We start from the raw sequence: 18,065 nt of genomic DNA, 5'->3' as shown, positions 1-18,065 counted from the left end.
AACTTAGGTTTACAAGGTGGCAGGCCCCTCACCCCTGGAGCCTTCCCACTGGTGTGCTGACCTCTTTTAGTGTAACAATAATTGGTTTTGTTTCTATTTTCTAAAAATTTTTCTGCAGTTCTCATAAAATTTATTAAAGAACAGTATCTTTTATGTTTCTGAGTTTGGAACAAATTGTCCAACACCAAAGTCGTACCATCAGTTCAGATTATGCATAGCATGCTTTAAATTGTAAAGTGGAGAATGCTTCATATATGACTTCCTTCTATGAGGAGGTAAGATTCAGTTCATCACTGAGACAAGTACCATAGGAGCAAGAGTAAGAATGGGCCAGCAGCATTGCTAGCCACCTCAGCTGGGAGCTACTTAGAAAGTCAGGAAGCCTGTCCCCATCCCCACTCTGCCATCAGATACAAGTCTGTAGTCTGAATGCCTGTCCCCATTAAGACTCTAAAATGTTCCTGTTACATATGTGGATTCTAATTCACATTTGTGATTTGTTGATGCAGCATGAGGAATTATAAGTCTGTAATAAAGTGAGGTATACAAGAAGAATCTCGATTGTGCCAGTGATCCAGGTTTACAGGGTTTAATTGGGATTGTTCCTTTTTGAGTGTGTGCTTTTGTTGTGTAATGTATTGTATGGAAATTGCTTACTGAGATGACTCTTCCTAGACTTGGACAGATGTTCATGAGATCCTGGTATCTTTTGGAAGGAGAGTTTTGTGCTATCCACTTTATCGTCATTTCAAGCTGGTGATGAAAGCCTACAGAGACACTATAAAGATACTGCAGCTAGGTAAGGTAGGCTGGCATATCTGGGCATGAGAAGTTGTACGTTTTTATCATTTTTTTATTTTTTTTGCTTTTTTTCGAGACATGGTTTCTCTGTAGCTTTGGAGCCTGTCCTGGACTACCTCTGTAGACCAGGCTGGCCTCAAACTCACAGAGATCCACCTGCCTCTGCCTCCTGAGTGCTGGGATTACAGGTGTGCACCACCACTGCCCGGCTCTATAAGTTTTTAGTATGTGAAGATGTAATCATGAATTTTGCTCTTATCTCTATATATACATAAGTAATGAAAATAATCAAGTCCACTCCCTAGGATATAGAAAGTAATGTTTCCTCTACAGAGATGCACAGTAATGCTTACCTTTTCTTTTTGTTTTGTTTTGTTTTTCGAGACAGGGTTTCTCTGTGTAGCTTTGTGCCTTTCCTGGGACTCACTTGGTAGCCCAGCCTGGCCTTGAACTCACAGAGATCCGCCTGGCTCTGCCTCCCAAGTGCTGGGATTAAAGGCGTGCGCCACCACCGCTTGGCGATGCTTACCTTTTCTAAGAGAGGGGGAGTAAATTAGAAACATACATTAGCATCCCAGATCATGTCACAATGAAGATAGATTGCATTGTATGGTATTTCTTGGATTCCTATAACTTTCTAGCCACTGAGATGGGACTGTGGGTCCAGTAATGAAGTTTAATAAATCCTCTTCTTTAATGAGCTTTGCAGCTTTGTCTGAGACATGATAAATAAACCAAGGGTTCCCCAGGTGCTCTGACTGAGAAGTACAATGATTGTTTAGGAGGACATTTATCACCTCAACTTGGCAAGCAGCGAGGACTTTACAAGGAAAAGCATCAATACTCTTAGGACTCTTGACTGCTGCTAAATTTAGCATGAAAAGTCAAGTAATTTCTGGCTGTAAGAATATGGGAAATTCCAGGCTTCAAAACAAATTCCCAAGTGCCCATACCAACATCATTAGAAAGAATTAATTTCCCAGGTAATAACTTTTAAAGGGGGCATCATCCATTTGTGTAGATTAGTTCTGGCATTCATTTAAAAAGTCACTTTCAAAAAAAAAAACAAAAGTCACTTTCAGTACTTTATGGTCTTTTTTTGTTGTTGTTTTGTTTTGCCCATGTGGGGGTCTTGTCTTTCCTATGTTAGTGTGACTTATTTTTCAGACTCAGCATCAGAAGGGAAGTCCATCCCCATATCCATAAGAAGAGAAGTCCATCTCCATGTCCATAAGAAAGGAAGTCTATCTCCTATATCCATAAGGAGGAAACTTCATCCCCATGTCCATAAGAAGGGAAGTCCATATCCATAAGAAGGGAAGTCCATATCCATAAGAAGGGAACTGCATCTCCATATTCATGAGAAGGGAAGTCCATCCCCATATCCATAAGAAGGGAAGTCCATCTCCTATATCCATAGGAAGGGAAGTCCATCCCATGTCAATGAGAAAAGTCCATTTCTATATCCATAAGAAGGGAAGTCCATCTTCTATATCCATACGAAGGGAAGTCTATCTTCCATGTCCATAAGAAGGGAAGTCCATCCCCATGTCCATGAGAAGAGAAGTCCATTCCCGTATCCATGAGAGAATATGGAAGTCCATCTCCATGTCCATAAGAAGGGAAGTCCATCCCATGTCCATGAGAAGAGAAGTCCATTCCCATATCCATGAGAAGATATGGAAGTCCATCTCCATGTCCATAAGAAGGGAAGTCCATCCCCATGTCCTTGAGAAGGGAAGTCCATCCCCATGTCCATGAGAAAAGTCCATCTCCATGTCCATAAGAAGAGAAATCCATCTCTAAATCCATAAGAAGGGAAGTCCATCTCCATATCCATAAGAAGTCCATATCCTATATGCATATGAAGGGAAGTCCATCTTCCATGTCCATAAGAAGGGAAATCCATCTCCATGTCCATAAGAAGGGAAGTCCATCCCCATGTCCATGAAAAGAGAAGTCTATCTCCATATCCATGAGAAGATATGGAAGTCCATCTCCATGTCCATGAGAAGAGAAGTCCATTTCCATATCCATATCCATGAGAAGATATGGAAGTCCATCTCCATGTCCATAAGAAGGGAAGCTCATCTCTATATCTATAAAAGGGAAGCTCATCCGCCATGCCCAGGTGATTTCAATGGATTGTTAGGGAACATCCCATCTCCAGTGTTTTGTCCCAAGGGACACCTAGCTTTTTCTCTTCAATGTGACCTCTATTATCTAGGGGAGGCAAGCTTGAAGTAGATTATAATTGTGAAAATGAATCACAGTTAAAGTGCCTTTTCATTCACTGATAGGTTTAGAGTAGCAGTATTTTACTTTGAAGGATTGTTGTTTAGGATACATGAGTGAATATCATTGAGAAATCTATCTCCTTTAACTGTGGGAAACTGCCTTTTTTTGGTATGTTCCTTTTTTCTTGCTTTCCATCCAAGGTACTTCTTGAATCTCTAAAATACCTTAAGGAATCAATCTCCTCTAAATGACTAATTGTTGATCTGGAGCTATATATCACAATTACTTGCTTTTTGTTGTCTTACAGAATTTTCTGAGCATTGTTCATAGATTTAAGCCTGGAGGCTCTTATGTTAGGGCTTCTGGGGGAAGCCAGCAAAACCGTAGCAAGCCCGTTCCCATACACACCCACTCTCACTTTCATTCATATAAACTATTACTTGTTTCTTTTTATTCTGGGAAGTAATCTGGTGCTCTGGATTTTTATTTGAAAAGTAATCAGTTCTGTGATTGCATAACCCAAAATAAATTTGATTGCCTTGACTTACAGTCTAATCAATTATTCAAACAGTTTTAGTAGGTTAGAGCTGAAATTGAGACTTAACTTTTCATCGTTATCACTCACAAAAAAATAAGTCTTATTAGCTATATTTTGTTAGCAGCAGACTTGAAATAAGACACTAGAGCCTCTGTTGAAATGAATGTGAGCCGTCTAAGCCCCAGTACTGGTTCTGCATCTGCAACTGGCTTAGGTTGTGTTTAGAGTGGAAGCAGAGACTGGACTGTCCTGCACCTGTGCCATTGGATGTGAGGGTGACATGCTCTGAATGAGGGTTGTGACCTGTGCTTGGTCAGGCGGATGGCACAGGAATGCTATTATTAGCACTGAGGAATCTCATTTGTTTGGACGCTCCATAAGTTAAGTGGAAATAGCACTAGCTTGGCATTTGGTGTTTTCCAAGAATGAATTTGTATCTACTTAAAATTCAGAACACAGCCCTAGCAGTCACACTTTTATTGTAAAGGTCAGATAGTGCTTGCATAGTTGAAGGTAATGAATGACTCTTTCCCCCAAAGAAATACTGATCTCAAATGGATGAGTTTCCAGAACCAGCATGGGAATGCGTCAGATGCTACAGAGAATAGTTCATGATAACTGACTGAGATGAGAGGTTCCAAAGAGCCGAGGATTGCTTTATCTGACTCCACAACAGCCTTTACAAGGATGCTTTACTGGGCCTTGAGCACCTTTAAGTTTTCCTGCATCCTTACCTCTTCCCATCTTGCAAAAGGCCATGCTTATCTGTCTCTTGTTGTATATTAAATCCAAACTTCCTCAGGATGGGAACCTGTCCTCACCCTGGTAAGTCTTGTTTTGGTGCTTCAAAGGATTTGCCCATAAGGTTGTTCTCCCTCTTCTGTCCTGGGGCGCAGAACTCCCCTTGTATCCTCTGGAGTTGGGAATGAGAAAAGTTGAACAAAGCCAGTTTCCAGTGTACCTTAGTTTTGTCTACTGGAAGCTACAAGCCACATCATCCAGTACTTGATGGTACATGTGCACATCACTGAGTATTTGGATTTGTGTCTCCATCTTATAAACACTAAGGTTTTTCTCACTCTGCTTCTGCTAGAAGGCTGAACATGATGGGGTGGGAGGGCAACAACCAGTTTCTCCTTTGAGCTCGTTCTGGGTCCCCACTGCCTTGGAGGGTAAGCACACATGCCTTCTATAATATATATAATATATGCTCTATAGATTTTCTGACACTTTATGTTCTATAATGATTTCTCACTAGTCCTAGTTACAAGAGGAGTCTGATTTCAGGACTTGAAAGTTTTACTTTGCACTTGTATAGAGGAAGCAGCTTGTCTGGCTTGTACCTGCCTCAGGTTTTAGAGCCAGCAGTGAGCAGGACAGCTGTTGCAGGAAGGGGCCTCTTCATCTTTTAATAGGCAAACCACATTTCTAATGGCAAGTTATCATACTGACTTTGTTGTCATGGCAAGTTCCCTTTGCCTCCAGAATCGCCCTCGCTGCTCAGCTACCACAAGTTGCTCTTTCCTGCTTTCTGATGGGATCAGGTATGAGTTCTTAGTCTGTTCCAATTCCCAGGGCAAGGAGGTTGAACTCTGGGGGCTTCTTTTAAGTAGGCTTTGGCCTATTTTGTCTTGTGTGAGCCTTAGTGGAAATGGTAATCACACCATGCAGCTGCCACTTTCTATGTGTTAGTTCCAGGGTCTGTCTTCTGATGCCTTCTTATCTCAGTTCATGTCTAGTACCATCTGGAAAAGCAGAAATTACTGCCACGTGTTTGTTGAGGAAAGGCAGTCTCTAAAAAGCTAAGTGATCTACCAGGGTACACGACACAGCCCGAACTTGACTCCAGGTCTGTGTAGCATGAATTTTTAAGAGTCTTATTAACAAAAACAAACCCAGAGCTAGGTATTAGGGTGACTGCTGGAAGATAAGAGAAGCAGAACAAGCCACAGCTGCCTCAACTTGCCAATTCCTCAGACTGGAAGCCTCTGAGTCCTCATCCAAATGGTTCTCAGCTGTTTTGCTGCTAAAAGCCTAAAAGCTTAACCAGTTAGTTCCTGGTTTTCACGCCTTATATACCTTTCTGCCATCACTTCCTGGGATTAAAGGCGTGAGTCACCATGCCTGGCTGTTTCCAGTGTGGCTTTAAACTCACAGAAATCCAGATGGATCTCTACCTCCCAAGTGATAGGATTAAAGGTGTGTGTGCCACCACTTTCTGGCCTCTGTATCTAGTGGCTGTTCTGTTTTGTGACCCCAGATAAGTTTATTAGGGTCACACAATATTTTGGGGAACACAATATCACCACAGGTCTGTCCAGCTCAAAGTCTGGGTTCTCTTGCCTATTGAGATCACTGTTAATGGAGTCTGGCAGTAGCCTCAAAATAACCTGCATTGAATGTGAGAAAGTCAGTGTTGTTGCAGTGGGGGGCTAGGTATTGGGGTCCTACTGAAGCACATTGGCTGCGAGCAGTACTTGCTGCCTGGGCAATGAGTGTGGAATTCTTGGTGTGGTCCACTTTTGTGTGTTGTGATTTCTTTTCTAAGAAGTTGTTTGTCTTTTCTAAGTCTAGACTCTTAACCACTTTGCTATGTTTCCTATTTCAATTTAGTCACCATTTTATTTGGGCAACTGTATGAAAGATTTGGCTATTAACACATATAAAATTAGAGTTTAGAGGATCTGGGGTGTGGCTCAGTAGGGAGGCTTGCTTGCTACCTTATCTGTTCCCAGTACCCAGAAACAAGATAAGAAAAATCTGTCTATCTCATTTCTAAGGCTAGCCTTCTGTAACTTCTTGGTGATTGCCAGGCAGTGTGCAGCTCAAGAAACCTCCTTCATGGGCTTCAGGCCAGGCTTACTGGAGATGAGTACCAGCCCTTACATAGCATTACTAACAGCTCAAGAATAGCAGACTTTTCAGGAACTACTGCTCTCCAGTCTTCTGTAGCAACAACATGACCAATGGGAAGGAAACAGTTGCCAGGGCACCAGGAACAGGCCTCTAGGCTGACATGCTTTTCAATTTTAAGAGAAGTGGGTAATTATAAATGAAAGTTTACAAGTGGATTTCTCTTTTTTTTTTTATTTTTTTTTTATTTTATGTGCATTGGTGTTTTGCCTGTGTGTATGTCTTTGTGAGTGTGTCAGATCTTGGAGTCACAGTTAGTTGTGAGCTGCCATGTGGGTGCTGGAATTGAATCCGGATTCTCTGGAAGAGCAGCCAGCACTCATCTGCTGAGCCATCTCTCCAGCCCCATGGATTTCTCCTTAATATTTAAATTTTATTTCAGAGTCAGTTTAGGAAAAATTATTTGTGTGTGTTTGTGTGTTATGCATGTAGGTGCATGTTTTCATGTGTGTGGACCCATGTATGTGCATGTGCAAGTGCATGTGCATATATGTGTGTCTGAGGAGGCCTGAAGTTGATGTTGGCTGTCTTCCTTGGTCACACTTCACTTTATTGAGTCAAGTCTCTGACTGTACCCACGGCTCACTGATTCTGGGAGCCTAGGTAGTAGCTTGCTCTAGGGAGCCCTGTCTCCAGATTGCTGGGATTGCAGGTGCCTCCATGCCTCCTGACTTTATGTGGGTTCTGGGGATCTAGACCTCAGACCTCACCCTTGTGCAGGGCCTTACCTGTGGAGCCAGCACCCCAGCTCTAGAGGATACCTTTGAAAGTTCAGTTAGAAGATACAGCCCCAAATTAGAATGTCTCCAGATGGGCTGATTTCATTTGACTAGTGTGAACACTTCTCCTTAGACCTTTTATTGTTTGTTGCTCAAATACATTCTTGCAGCTATTCTGCAGTGTGCTCAGCAAGTGTTTGTCAAGAACCTGCTGAGCTGGATCCTAAAAATTCAGTAGTTTGGGTAGGGGAATGATATGCATTACATATTCCAAAGGATGTTTAGAAATTTCATTTTTCATTGCTGAGGATTGAACCTAGAGCCTGAAACATGCCAGGAATGTATGCTGTGGTTGAACCATAGCCCTAGTCTACTCCAAGGGTTTTGTTTGTTTGTTTGTTTAGTTTTTTGAATTGTGTGTATAATAAGAAGCTTAGAAGAGAAATGTAGAGAGTGAAATTATAGAACCAGGGAAAGTGACATAAGTCATTTAAGGCATGTCACCTCCTGTAGATGGGAGTCGCTGCTATATTTCATGTCCATGTCTCTGTTCCCACCATTTTCCTAGCACACTATCAAGTATCTGTTAACTGGTTGATGAGTTTATCTATTGGTTGATTTATTCGACATATTAAATAAGTACTTCCTCAAAAGCTCTTCTGGGCAAAGGACCCAGTAAAAATGAAGAGCAGTAGAAAGAGGAATTGGGGGCTTTGCAGGTGTTGCTGAGCCCTGTAGTGGCTGTCTTCTAGCATAGCCAACACCACAGTGTTCTTTGACCCAGTGGTTGAGTGAGTCCACACTGTATCTCTTTCACTTGTTTGCAGAGAATTTCTTGAAACAGCGGAAAAGTTTCTTGCTCTGAGCACTGGAGAAAATAGGTCTGGTTAGAAGGGTTCCTTCTTTCACAAAGTTGTTCCAGGAGTCATGTGCCAAGGTAGTGGCTTTGCACGTCATAATGGTACTGGTGGCAACTTCACCTGTGGCGAGAAATTGTAGGGTGAGAACTTCATCCCAAAGCATATGGTCCTAGTATCTTGTCAGTGGCAAATACTGCACCATGCAAAAACGTTCCTAGCGTTCCATGTGTACTGCAGAGACTGAGTGGTTGGGTGGCTTTCCTGTGGCCAGCTGAGGACGGTTCTAATGCTTTTGGTTTGTATGCATCTTAACCACTAGACCATTCCTTCTGCAGCTCAGAAGAGCGCATCCCACCCTTCTGTTCACAATATCCTGTCACCCTTGTGCTCTCCCTGAAGTTCTTTGCTGTCCTGCTTAGTTTTGTTTTTGTTTGCTTGTTTCTGTTTTTTGTCAGTTTGATACAAGTTAGAGTTATCTGGGAAGGGGAACCTCAGTTGAGAAAATGCCTCCATCAGATTGCCTGTAAGCAAGTCTATGGGGTATTTTCTTGACTGACTATTGACGTAGAAGGGTCCAGCCCATTGTGGGACCTGCCTTTCCTGTGCAGATAGTCCTAAGGTGTATAAGAATGTAAATGGAGCTAGCCAGGAGGAGCAAGCATGGTCTCTGCTTCAGTTCCTGCCTCCAGGTTCCTATCTTGAGTTTCTAGCCTGACTTCTCTGCGTGGTAGACCACAGCTATAAAAAGAAATAAACCTTTTACTCCCCAAGTTGCTTTTGTTCGTGGTGATTTTTCACACTAGAAATCATAACTAAGACATTTGAGTTACATATTTTCCTTATTCCTCTTCAAGTCTAGCTTGATTGCAGAGTTAAGTTTATAATTATGAATAAAATCCATGGTAAGAGGGGACACAGGCCGTAGTGTCTGTGTTATTAAGTACTGAAGCAAATACTGTGCCTTACTAGGTACTTAGCACAAAGTACCTTTCTTTTTTTTTTTTTTTTTTTTTTTTTTTCGAGACATGGTTTCTCTGTGTAGCTTTGTGCCTTTCCTGGATCTCACTCTGTAGACCAGGCTGGCCTCAAACTCACAAAGATCCTCCTGGCTCTACCTCCTGAGTGCTGGGATTAAAGGTGTGTACCACCACCACCCAGCTTCACAAAGTACCTTTCTTAAAAGAAACATTTAGCTCAACAAAGGGAGACAGGATGATTCACTTGAGGTCGGACAAGTCCTCATGGAGGTCATATGGTAGTGTACTGACTTGCCATCATCTAGTTCTAGACACAGTTCACGTAAACCCTAATAAAATCTTACAGGAGCAAGCTTTGGAGCAGGAGTCAACTCCCAGATTGTGGTACTAAGCCAAGAATGCTGGAAAGTATAGGGACTGTGATTGAGCCAGCCTGAGCTACTCTTTCTCCTCCCTCAAGCATAGAAGCTTGAAATCTTATCTCTGTTAGAATGCTGGTTTATGTTTCTATCTCGTCATTGGTTCTGTTTTCCTATAATGTTCGTTAACGTCCGAGCATTTGTTGGTCTCTATGTGTGCCCATCTAGAAGGATGTAGATGTACACAAATGACCGTCAAAGGTAAGAGAACCATGTCCACTTGTTTCCACAGAACCCTGCCTCTCTAATCCTCCTGGTACTTACTAAGTATTGTTGTTTCCACAGAACCCTGCCTCTCTAATCCTCCTGGTACTTACTAAGTATTGTTGTTTCCACAGAACCCTGCCTCTCTAATCCTCCTGGTACTTACTAAGTATTGTTAGCTGTTAAAAGTGTGTAGCTTGTTCTCTTGGTAATTTGGATGTTAAAATTATAAGAAAAGTTCTTTGTTCACTTCAAATACAGTATAGGAGGCAGCATTTCCCACAGAATTTGCATGTTATAAATTGCCTTCTAGTTACTGTGAATTGCTCATAGGTTAAGGTTATCCTGGTACCAACAGATCACTTAAGATTTTTTTTAGTGTTCTGCTCCTTGAAGCTTGAGTTTTGTATGGTGCTTACTGGTGGCTATGGCTCAAAGTCAGCTAATTTCTTCAATACTTTCAGAGCATTTCTATTTCCTTCACTATTTAGTTAATAGGCTTTGCTAAGTTCTGCAGTTTCTTAGCTGAGTAATATAGAAAATGAAGAGGTTAGTTGTATTTTTTGGATGTATGATTTTAAAAAAGCTTTGTAATTAGTTCTCTTTAAATATCTATAAAGTCAGTTTTAAGCCTTTTTTGAAAATGGGAGTAACTTCCTTTCCATGTTCTGTAAGAAGATAAAAGCAGAAAATTGTATTTCTTTAAAATGAAGTTGGGGTGGGGAGAGAGGAAAGCTTTTATTTGACTTGAGGTCTTATTACCTGTTAATATTGGAACCTAGATGAAAATTGAGTCATTTTATATGCCCTCCCCCCAGAGGACATGCAAGAATTCTATTTATGTAACTTAAGAGTTTCTTTAAAGCAGGAGCTGATCTTTGAGTACTAGCGAGTGACAGGCATGCCTGTGTTCAGGAGACATGAATCAGGTCTGCTTTCTATGTGGGGCAGTACGACAATCAATGAAGCATATAAGGTTATACACAACATGGCCTTAGCCTGTGAAGAGTTTATTGTGTGACAGAAAGGAAGGAACAAAAGACAAGACATAAAATGTATGTATTTGTAAGATAAAGGGGCCTGGTGATAGGTGATAGATAAGTGGTTCAGTTGGTAAAGTGCTTACTCCACAAGTTTAAAGACCCGAGTTTGGATCTCTAGGACCCACAAAAATGTCAGGTGGGCATAGTGGCCTGCTTGTAATTCTAGCTCTTGAGAAGTGGAGCTAGAATACCCAGAACAAGCTAGCTAGTTAGCCTAGCTGAATTGGAGCACTCTGGGTTCAAGTAAAAGACCTTGCCTCAGTGTATAAGGTGGAAAGTAGTTGAGGAAGACACCTTTGTCCTCTGCGTGTATACACATGTGGAACATGTACACACAAGCACATATGCACCAAGAAAGTATGTATATGTAAGATAAAAAATATGTGTAAGATAAAAATGTGGAAGTTCCTTAAGAAAATACCTTAACTGTTCCCAGCAAACCGAATCTATCCTGTTTGGTCCTTAAGTAAAAATGCTTTTGTATTTTAATTTTTTAATCTCATTTGTTTATATAGGAGGGCTATTAAGCTAGGGTCTGGTGTCATTGTCCCCCAGGCTGACCTTAAACTCCTCATGGATGACTGCCCTAGGACTATTGATCATCCTGCTTCTACCTTCCTTAGTGCCAGCACTTTAGGTATGTGTCACTATGCCTGGCTCTCCTGTTAGGTTTTTAAGTGGTTAAAAATATCAAAAGGAAAGTGGTACTTTGAGACAAGTATGGTGGCACACACCCTTAATCTTGACACCTAGGAGAACATGCAGGAAGACTGCAAGTTCCTGCACGTGGAAGACTCTGTCCCAAAAGAAAGACAAAATAGTGTTTTGTGACATGAAAATTATACTTACTTCATATTTTAGTGCCCATAAATAATGTTTTATCAGAACACAGTCATGCTCAGTCACTTCTGTATTTTCTGTGGCTGCTGTTAAAATTTAATGGTATAGTCCAGTAGTTGCAGCAGAGAGTATACAGCCTACAAAGCTAAAATATCAAGTTTCTAGCTCTTGGCAGAATAGATTTACCACCTTTGCCTTGAGTGTATCATGAAGGATTGGAGGCAGCCCTCTCCTGTGAGCTGAGGTCATGGGTGCTTCCCATCCCTAAGAGCAGCGTGCTAACATATATCACTTTCTTTGCTATTCTTCCCTGTAGGACAAGATGGAACCGATCTATCTGGTTTATAGTAGCATAGGAATCTTCACACTAGGTAAAGCAAACTGAAATGCTGGCTAAACAGTAAACAAGTGAGGCAGGGTGTATGAAAACAGTGATGGGGCCTGGGTGAGCTGGGCAGATACATGGCCCATCTGTCACCTGCTGTCACTGTGTTGTGTGTACTCTGGCCACTCTGCAGGACTTTAAAGAAGGTGAAAGTAAGAATACTGATTGTCAACATTAAACACACACACACACACACACACACACACACACACACACACGCCTTGGCACAGTATTCCACATCGTCAAAAGATGCATATGTCACGGGGCTGAGATGGTTTTCTTCCAGGTGCCACTTGAAGTAGCTACTAGCTCTTTCCTCCTGTGCACTCAGATTTCTTCTCTCTGGCTTCATATAGCTGCTTTCCCAATTTGAAGCTAAAAAAGTTCTTAAAGATGTGTCTGAACTTTTGTTATGAAGCAGTATCTGATGGAAAAGTGAAGTCTAATAATATCAGTTCAAACAGCCAGATTTCAGTTGGACATACAAATATGTGGCATACTCTTAGGATGAAATTGTTGAATCAAAATTGTGCTAAAATATTTTTGAAGTTTTCAGTATATGTTTTAAGTGTGGGTTTAGATAAGAAGCTGTGTATCTTTGGCTTCTTGTCCACATTTTACTTACTATGTAAATGGTATTTTTTTGTTTAAAGAGTTCTACCTGGAATTTGAATGTCTCGTTCTTTACTGTCTGAATGAGTGAGAATCAATTGTGCAACCATCGAGTAATGGTCTTAGAGATTGAAACCCCTGACATTTTGACAGACTCTGATTAAGTGCTGTAGGATCCGAAAAGACTGAAAGCAGCCTTGGTTTGTATAGGTGCAGAGAGGAAAGAAAGTTGGTACAGCTGAGTTCAGGGAGTAGATGGAATAAGAGAAGAAGAAGTTGGAAACAAGTTGTATGTTATTGGGTAACTTTTTCCAGGGGGACACTGACAACAGACAAAGAAACAATTCTACCAAGTTTAGTGTATCAGTGACCTTATTGGAGTTTCTTAGAGGATCATGGGGAGGGGCTACTTACATGAGCGTGGGTGTATAAAGGTGTATAAAGAAGCCCAACCCAGCATGATAGCATTCTTGGAGCTACCTGCATTACTTTCAAGCAGGTTGGCTGGTCCTAGAGGCCCCTTTTTCTAGCAATTATTACTGCTTTATAATTTTAGGGAGAGGTCTTGTGAACCTGGTAACATTCAGGAGTTTCCTAAGCCTTATGAAACTTACTATTTCCCGAGTCTTGTAGGCCTCCACCTTCCCTCCAAGAGGGAATGAAAACCTTGGAGAAATTAGCAATATGTGTTCCACTCTTTCCCCCAGTATTTACGTTTTTTCTTGCCTGCTCTTTTATGTTCCCTGGAGGAGGTGACATAGATATCTGGTTTTCTTTCTTTCTTTCTTTCTTTCTTTCTTTCTTTCTTTCTTTCTTTCTTTTTTATTTATTTATTTATTTATTTATTTATTTATTTATTTATTTATTTATTATGTATACAGAAGAGGGCACCAGATCTCACCACAGATGGTTATGAGCCACCATGTGGTTGCTGGGAATTGAACTCAGGACCTCTGGAAGAGTAGCCGGTACTCTTAACCTCTGAGCAGTCTCTCCAGCCCTTTAACTTTTTTTTTTTTTTTTTTTTTTTGGTTTTTTGAGACAGGGTTTCTCTGTGTAGCTTTGCGCCTTTCCTGGAACTCACTTGGTAGCCTAGGCTGGCCTCAAACTCACAGAGATCCACCTGGCTCTGCCTTCCAAGTGCTGGGATTAAAGGCGTGCGCCACCACTACCCAGCTTTTTATCTTTTATAACTGAGAACTGAGTCACTGTGTGACAGTAACAGTCACTTATTCGTGAGCGATTCACCAGTTATAAGGCCCTACATACTACCGCCCACTGCAGAAGAGAAGTTGCCTCCATAGTGGGGATGCAATAGTGGCTTATGGGTGTGAGCACAAATGTTTTAGAAGGCAGTTTGATGGGCACAGGATACCTCTTTAGTAATAAACAATAGCAGTTGCCTCCCCACTGGATCCCCATGAGTCTTTGCTGTTGTTTACAATGTCAGACATGAGTTCCCTCCTACGGAGAGGGCCTTCAATCCAGTCAGCAAGCAGTTAATGGCTCCTGTAACAAGCATACTACTGTTGTTTCAGTGGACACATCTTTCCGGGTATGTGGGTAGTATACCATGCAGTGTCCTAACCAAACAAGACTGCTGGTGACAGTTCTGTCTACACAGCCTGCATAGCATTTTCAAGCACTATGAAAGCCAGCAAGGACAGAGCTTCCAGCTCACTCCCAGCCTGGCTTCTACACGTCCTGCTGCCAAAGTATGTGGTTTCTTTTAACAGTGGGGACTGACCATCTAATTTTGGCATGCAACTAATAGTATCGGCAATAGCCTTTATGGTTTGTGGGGCCTCAGGAAGCTCCTTGGCTGCCTCATAGAGTGGTAACCCATCACTAGCACCAGGACTGTCCTCTACCATTATGGCTCCCGTGAGTGCCTTTTCCACCTCTGTGTGGTGCCTTTGTTCAAACTCTTTAACTCTTACTTTTATTGTTATTCCAGATCCTTTTCAAATCTGTAAGACCCTCAAGGGATAATAGAGCATTATATAATTGAGCCTTTTTTTTTAAAAAAAAAAAAAAAAGGAGATAATCAAGCCTTTTTACAGAGGTTGGTAAGGATCTTTGCAGTCCTGTCTTATCCCCTGTAAGCAAGTGCCAGTTTGTCTTGGAGGGTGTTAAAAAAGAAATCTTAGCAAGGTCTTGTATAGTTCAAAAACGGTCTCATCATGAACATCATTTGTTTCATCATAGAACAACAGTGTTGAGGCCTCAGTTAAGGTCTTGCTATTAAGTGCTACTCAGGGATCTGAGTTCAGATCCCTAGCATGATAGAAAAATCTGGGCATGGCATTGTACACTTTAGTCCTAGTGCTGGGGAGTGGAACCAGGATTCCTGGGACATGCTATCTAGCTGATCAGTGAACTCAAGTTTCAGTAGGTTGAGAAGTGATTGAGGACAATAGCCAACACTGACCTCTGGCCTACACTTACTCACAGATGTACGTGTTCTAGCATTTCATTCGTTCGTTTACATGCACACAAGATCAGTGTTGATTACAGTGGCATGTTGGAGACACTACTTCATCTGACCTTCTCTGATCTGGAGTTGTTCTCCATGAGCTATCTGGGTTTTATCATCTTGGGAGGCTGCTGCAACTGCTGCTTTGGCTGTGGCTGCTGTACATCTCTGCCCCTGTGGTCTCTGAGGTGCCAGCTTGTACTGCTCAGCCTAGCTCGAGGCTAAGAGGGAACAGGGCTTTGCTCTAGCCTGAGGTAGGCCCTAGAACCCCCTCTCTGACAGGCTCTGGGCTACCGCTGTGGCACTTTCCTGTTCATCAGTCTCCCCTGGCTGTGAAGAGGCTCTAGGTGTGGTGAACTGTCACCAGAGGCAGTAAACTTTCTTGGTGGGGCAGAATGCACTGCGTATTCTGCATGTTGAACTGCCCAGCCCAAGATAAGCTCCATCTCTTTCACCGGTGTGGCTGTTGCATCCTTCCTGAACTGTGCTCGGGTCTCGAAGTTCACTGGCACAGCCTTTGCCTTGCTGGTCATTCTCTCCATAGGAGCTCTGCTCCACAGTCTCAGCACAGTCCCCGTCTAGAGCCTGCACAGACTCCTCTCTGCTTTGACTTGCTTTTCCTCCCCTCTTGATGCTTTGCTCTTTCCACACCTGGCTTACACGCCAGCCGAAGTCATCCAGGTCTGCGGGTGCTTCTACACGCTAAGGGTTGTGTCCCACCTCAGGGCTCAGCAATACCACCAGAGCCAAGTCCTTGCTGAGTCAGCTTTTCCTTCTCTCCACTCCCTTTCTGTCTTTCCTCGCTCCCTCTGTTTTATTTCTTTTAATATATTTTTAAATATGCGTGTCTATGTATAGATACATGCATATGAGTATAGGTGCTCATAGAGGCCAGAGGCTTCGGATCCCCCTGAGACAGGAGTTACAGGTGATTATGAGCTGCTTAGTGTGGATGCTGGGAATCTAACTTGGGTCTTCTGCAAGAGCAGTATGTGCTTTTAACCACTGAGTCATCTCTCTAGCCTCTCAGCTTGCTCCTTTCTTTCATTTTTCTTCCTTCCTTCCTTCCTTCCTTCCTTCCTTCCTTCCTTCCTTCCTTCCCTTCCTTCCCTCCCTCCCTCCCTCCCTCCCTCCCTCCCTCCCTTCCTTCCTTCCTTCCTGTTTTTTTGTTTTATTTTGGTTTTTTTTTTTTGAGTCAGAGTTTCTCTGCGTAGTTTTGGTACCTGTCCTGGATCTTGCTCTATAGACTAGGTTGGCCTTGAACTCACAGAGATCCACCTGCCTCTGCCTCCTGAGTGCTGGGATTAAATGTGTGTGCCACCACTGCCTGACCTCAGCTTCTTTCTTATCTTTGTTCTGAACACAGTCCTATCAGGTGAACTGGTCATCAAATACTGTTGCTCTTCTGCTAAACTTCCTCTGTAATGCCTGCCTTTTATTATATTAATGAAATTCATGGAGACCTTAACTGGTGAAACCGAGGCTTTCTGATGATGCCCATGCCAGTCCATGGATACTGCTGTTGTTTGCATTGCTTCAGGTTATGCAGCTCTGTCTCGGGGAAAGATGAGTAATTTAGTGTCTTGGTTTATTTTTCTATTGCTATAATAAAACACCATGACCAAGGCAACTTATAAAAGAAAGCATTTCACTTGGGGCTCACATTTGCAGAGTGTTAGCATCTGTTACCATCATGGTGGGTAACATGGTGGCAAGCAGGCATGATACTAGAGCAGTACTTGAAAGCTTATAACCTGATCCACGAACAGGAAGCAGAGAGTGCTAACTGGGAATGGTGTGGGTCTTTGAAGCCTCTAACCCATCCCCACCCCCCAGTGACACAACACCTCCAACAAGGCCACACCTCTTAATCCTTCTCAAATAGTTCTACCAACTGGGGACCAAGTACTCAAATATATGAGCCTATGGGGGCCATTCTCATTCAAACTACCACACTTAGTTTCTCTGCCTTCATGGCACTCAGACTGGTCTGATATGCCCCCCTGTTTTTTACAGCCTCACAAAGGTAGGTTGTCAAGGGGTTCTTCATTCCTCAATTAAGGGTTTTTCCCAAGTTAATCAGTTCAAATGAGGAGTATTCTCTGATTATCAGTTTCCTGCCCTGATGCCATTGTTTAGGTCCCCATCTGCCTGTTAAATCATGGGCTTTTCCTTCCTTTGTATTAAAGGTGGGACTTGAAAAGTATCTTCTAGCATTTCTACTTTGCTCTATCCTGCCTCACTGATTTTTCCATGAGTTCTAAGTTTTGGAATCAAATAAGGGCTCTTTAGCACAGACCTAACATATGCTATCTTTTCATTACATCCTTCCAGCTGTGAGAAATGGCAAGCTAAACGCCTCCATCTCACCTTTTCCTTTTTCCACTTTTCTGCCAATGGGTAGCATCTGCATGCCTTTTTCTCATAATTCCCCTTTATACAGGCACCTTTTTTTTTTTTAATCTGTTTGAGATATTACCATTTCACAGGATGGACCCTATTAGTCAAGGAAGCATGCTATCCATCTCAAGTAGAAGACGATGGCCACCTGGAGATTATCCCCAGGGATACCCTACTCTTAGATAGCTTGACCCTGGTTGCATGTCTTGTCATCTGTCTAATGTAGCATGTAGCACCAGATAGCAAGGAGGTACATCATCCCATACCCATGGGAGAAGTGGTTCTGTCAGGGTTGCTGGTAGAGGAGCGCCCCATCCTCAAACAGATCAGCCTCAGCTGCATATTTCAGTGCCTATTGCAGGGAATGAGCAGCCACTTCTCTCTTATTCGTCATCAAGTTCTGTTGGCCCTGTTTGGGTGTCAGTTGCATTGTGTGATTCTTCCTGGGGAGACAGGAACAAACTTCTATTTACCCTAGATAGGGCACTGACGATGGACCAAAGGAATACTTCCCTTCGTGCCCAGCTTGGTAAAACGGTGCATTTACTGGGGTTACGTACAGGAGTATAGGTAAGGGTTTACTCATAGGAACATGGTCGCTCAAAAGGCAGCCCCAGCTCCAAGAGGCCCACCTTCGCAT

General features: G+C 42.5%; 1 protein-coding gene across 1 annotated transcript in view; it reads left to right on the top strand.

Annotated features, from left to right (window-relative positions):
- Shq1 (SHQ1, H/ACA ribonucleoprotein assembly factor) overlaps nt 1-18,065 on the top strand; it is a 108,273-nt gene that overhangs the window by 40,391 nt on the left and 49,817 nt on the right. The window contains exon 9 of the mRNA XM_036181663.1: nt 676-799. Coding sequence (XP_036037556.1) covers nt 676-799 — 124 coding nt within the window. The remainder of the gene's footprint in view (nt 1-675; nt 800-18,065) is intronic.

This window comes from Onychomys torridus, chromosome 3 (genome assembly GCF_903995425.1).
Source record: "Onychomys torridus chromosome 3, mOncTor1.1, whole genome shotgun sequence".
NCBI lineage: Eukaryota > Metazoa > Chordata > Mammalia > Rodentia > Cricetidae > Onychomys > Onychomys torridus.
Note: the sequence above shows the minus strand (reverse complement) of the source record. Positions and strands in the feature narration are given on the sequence as shown.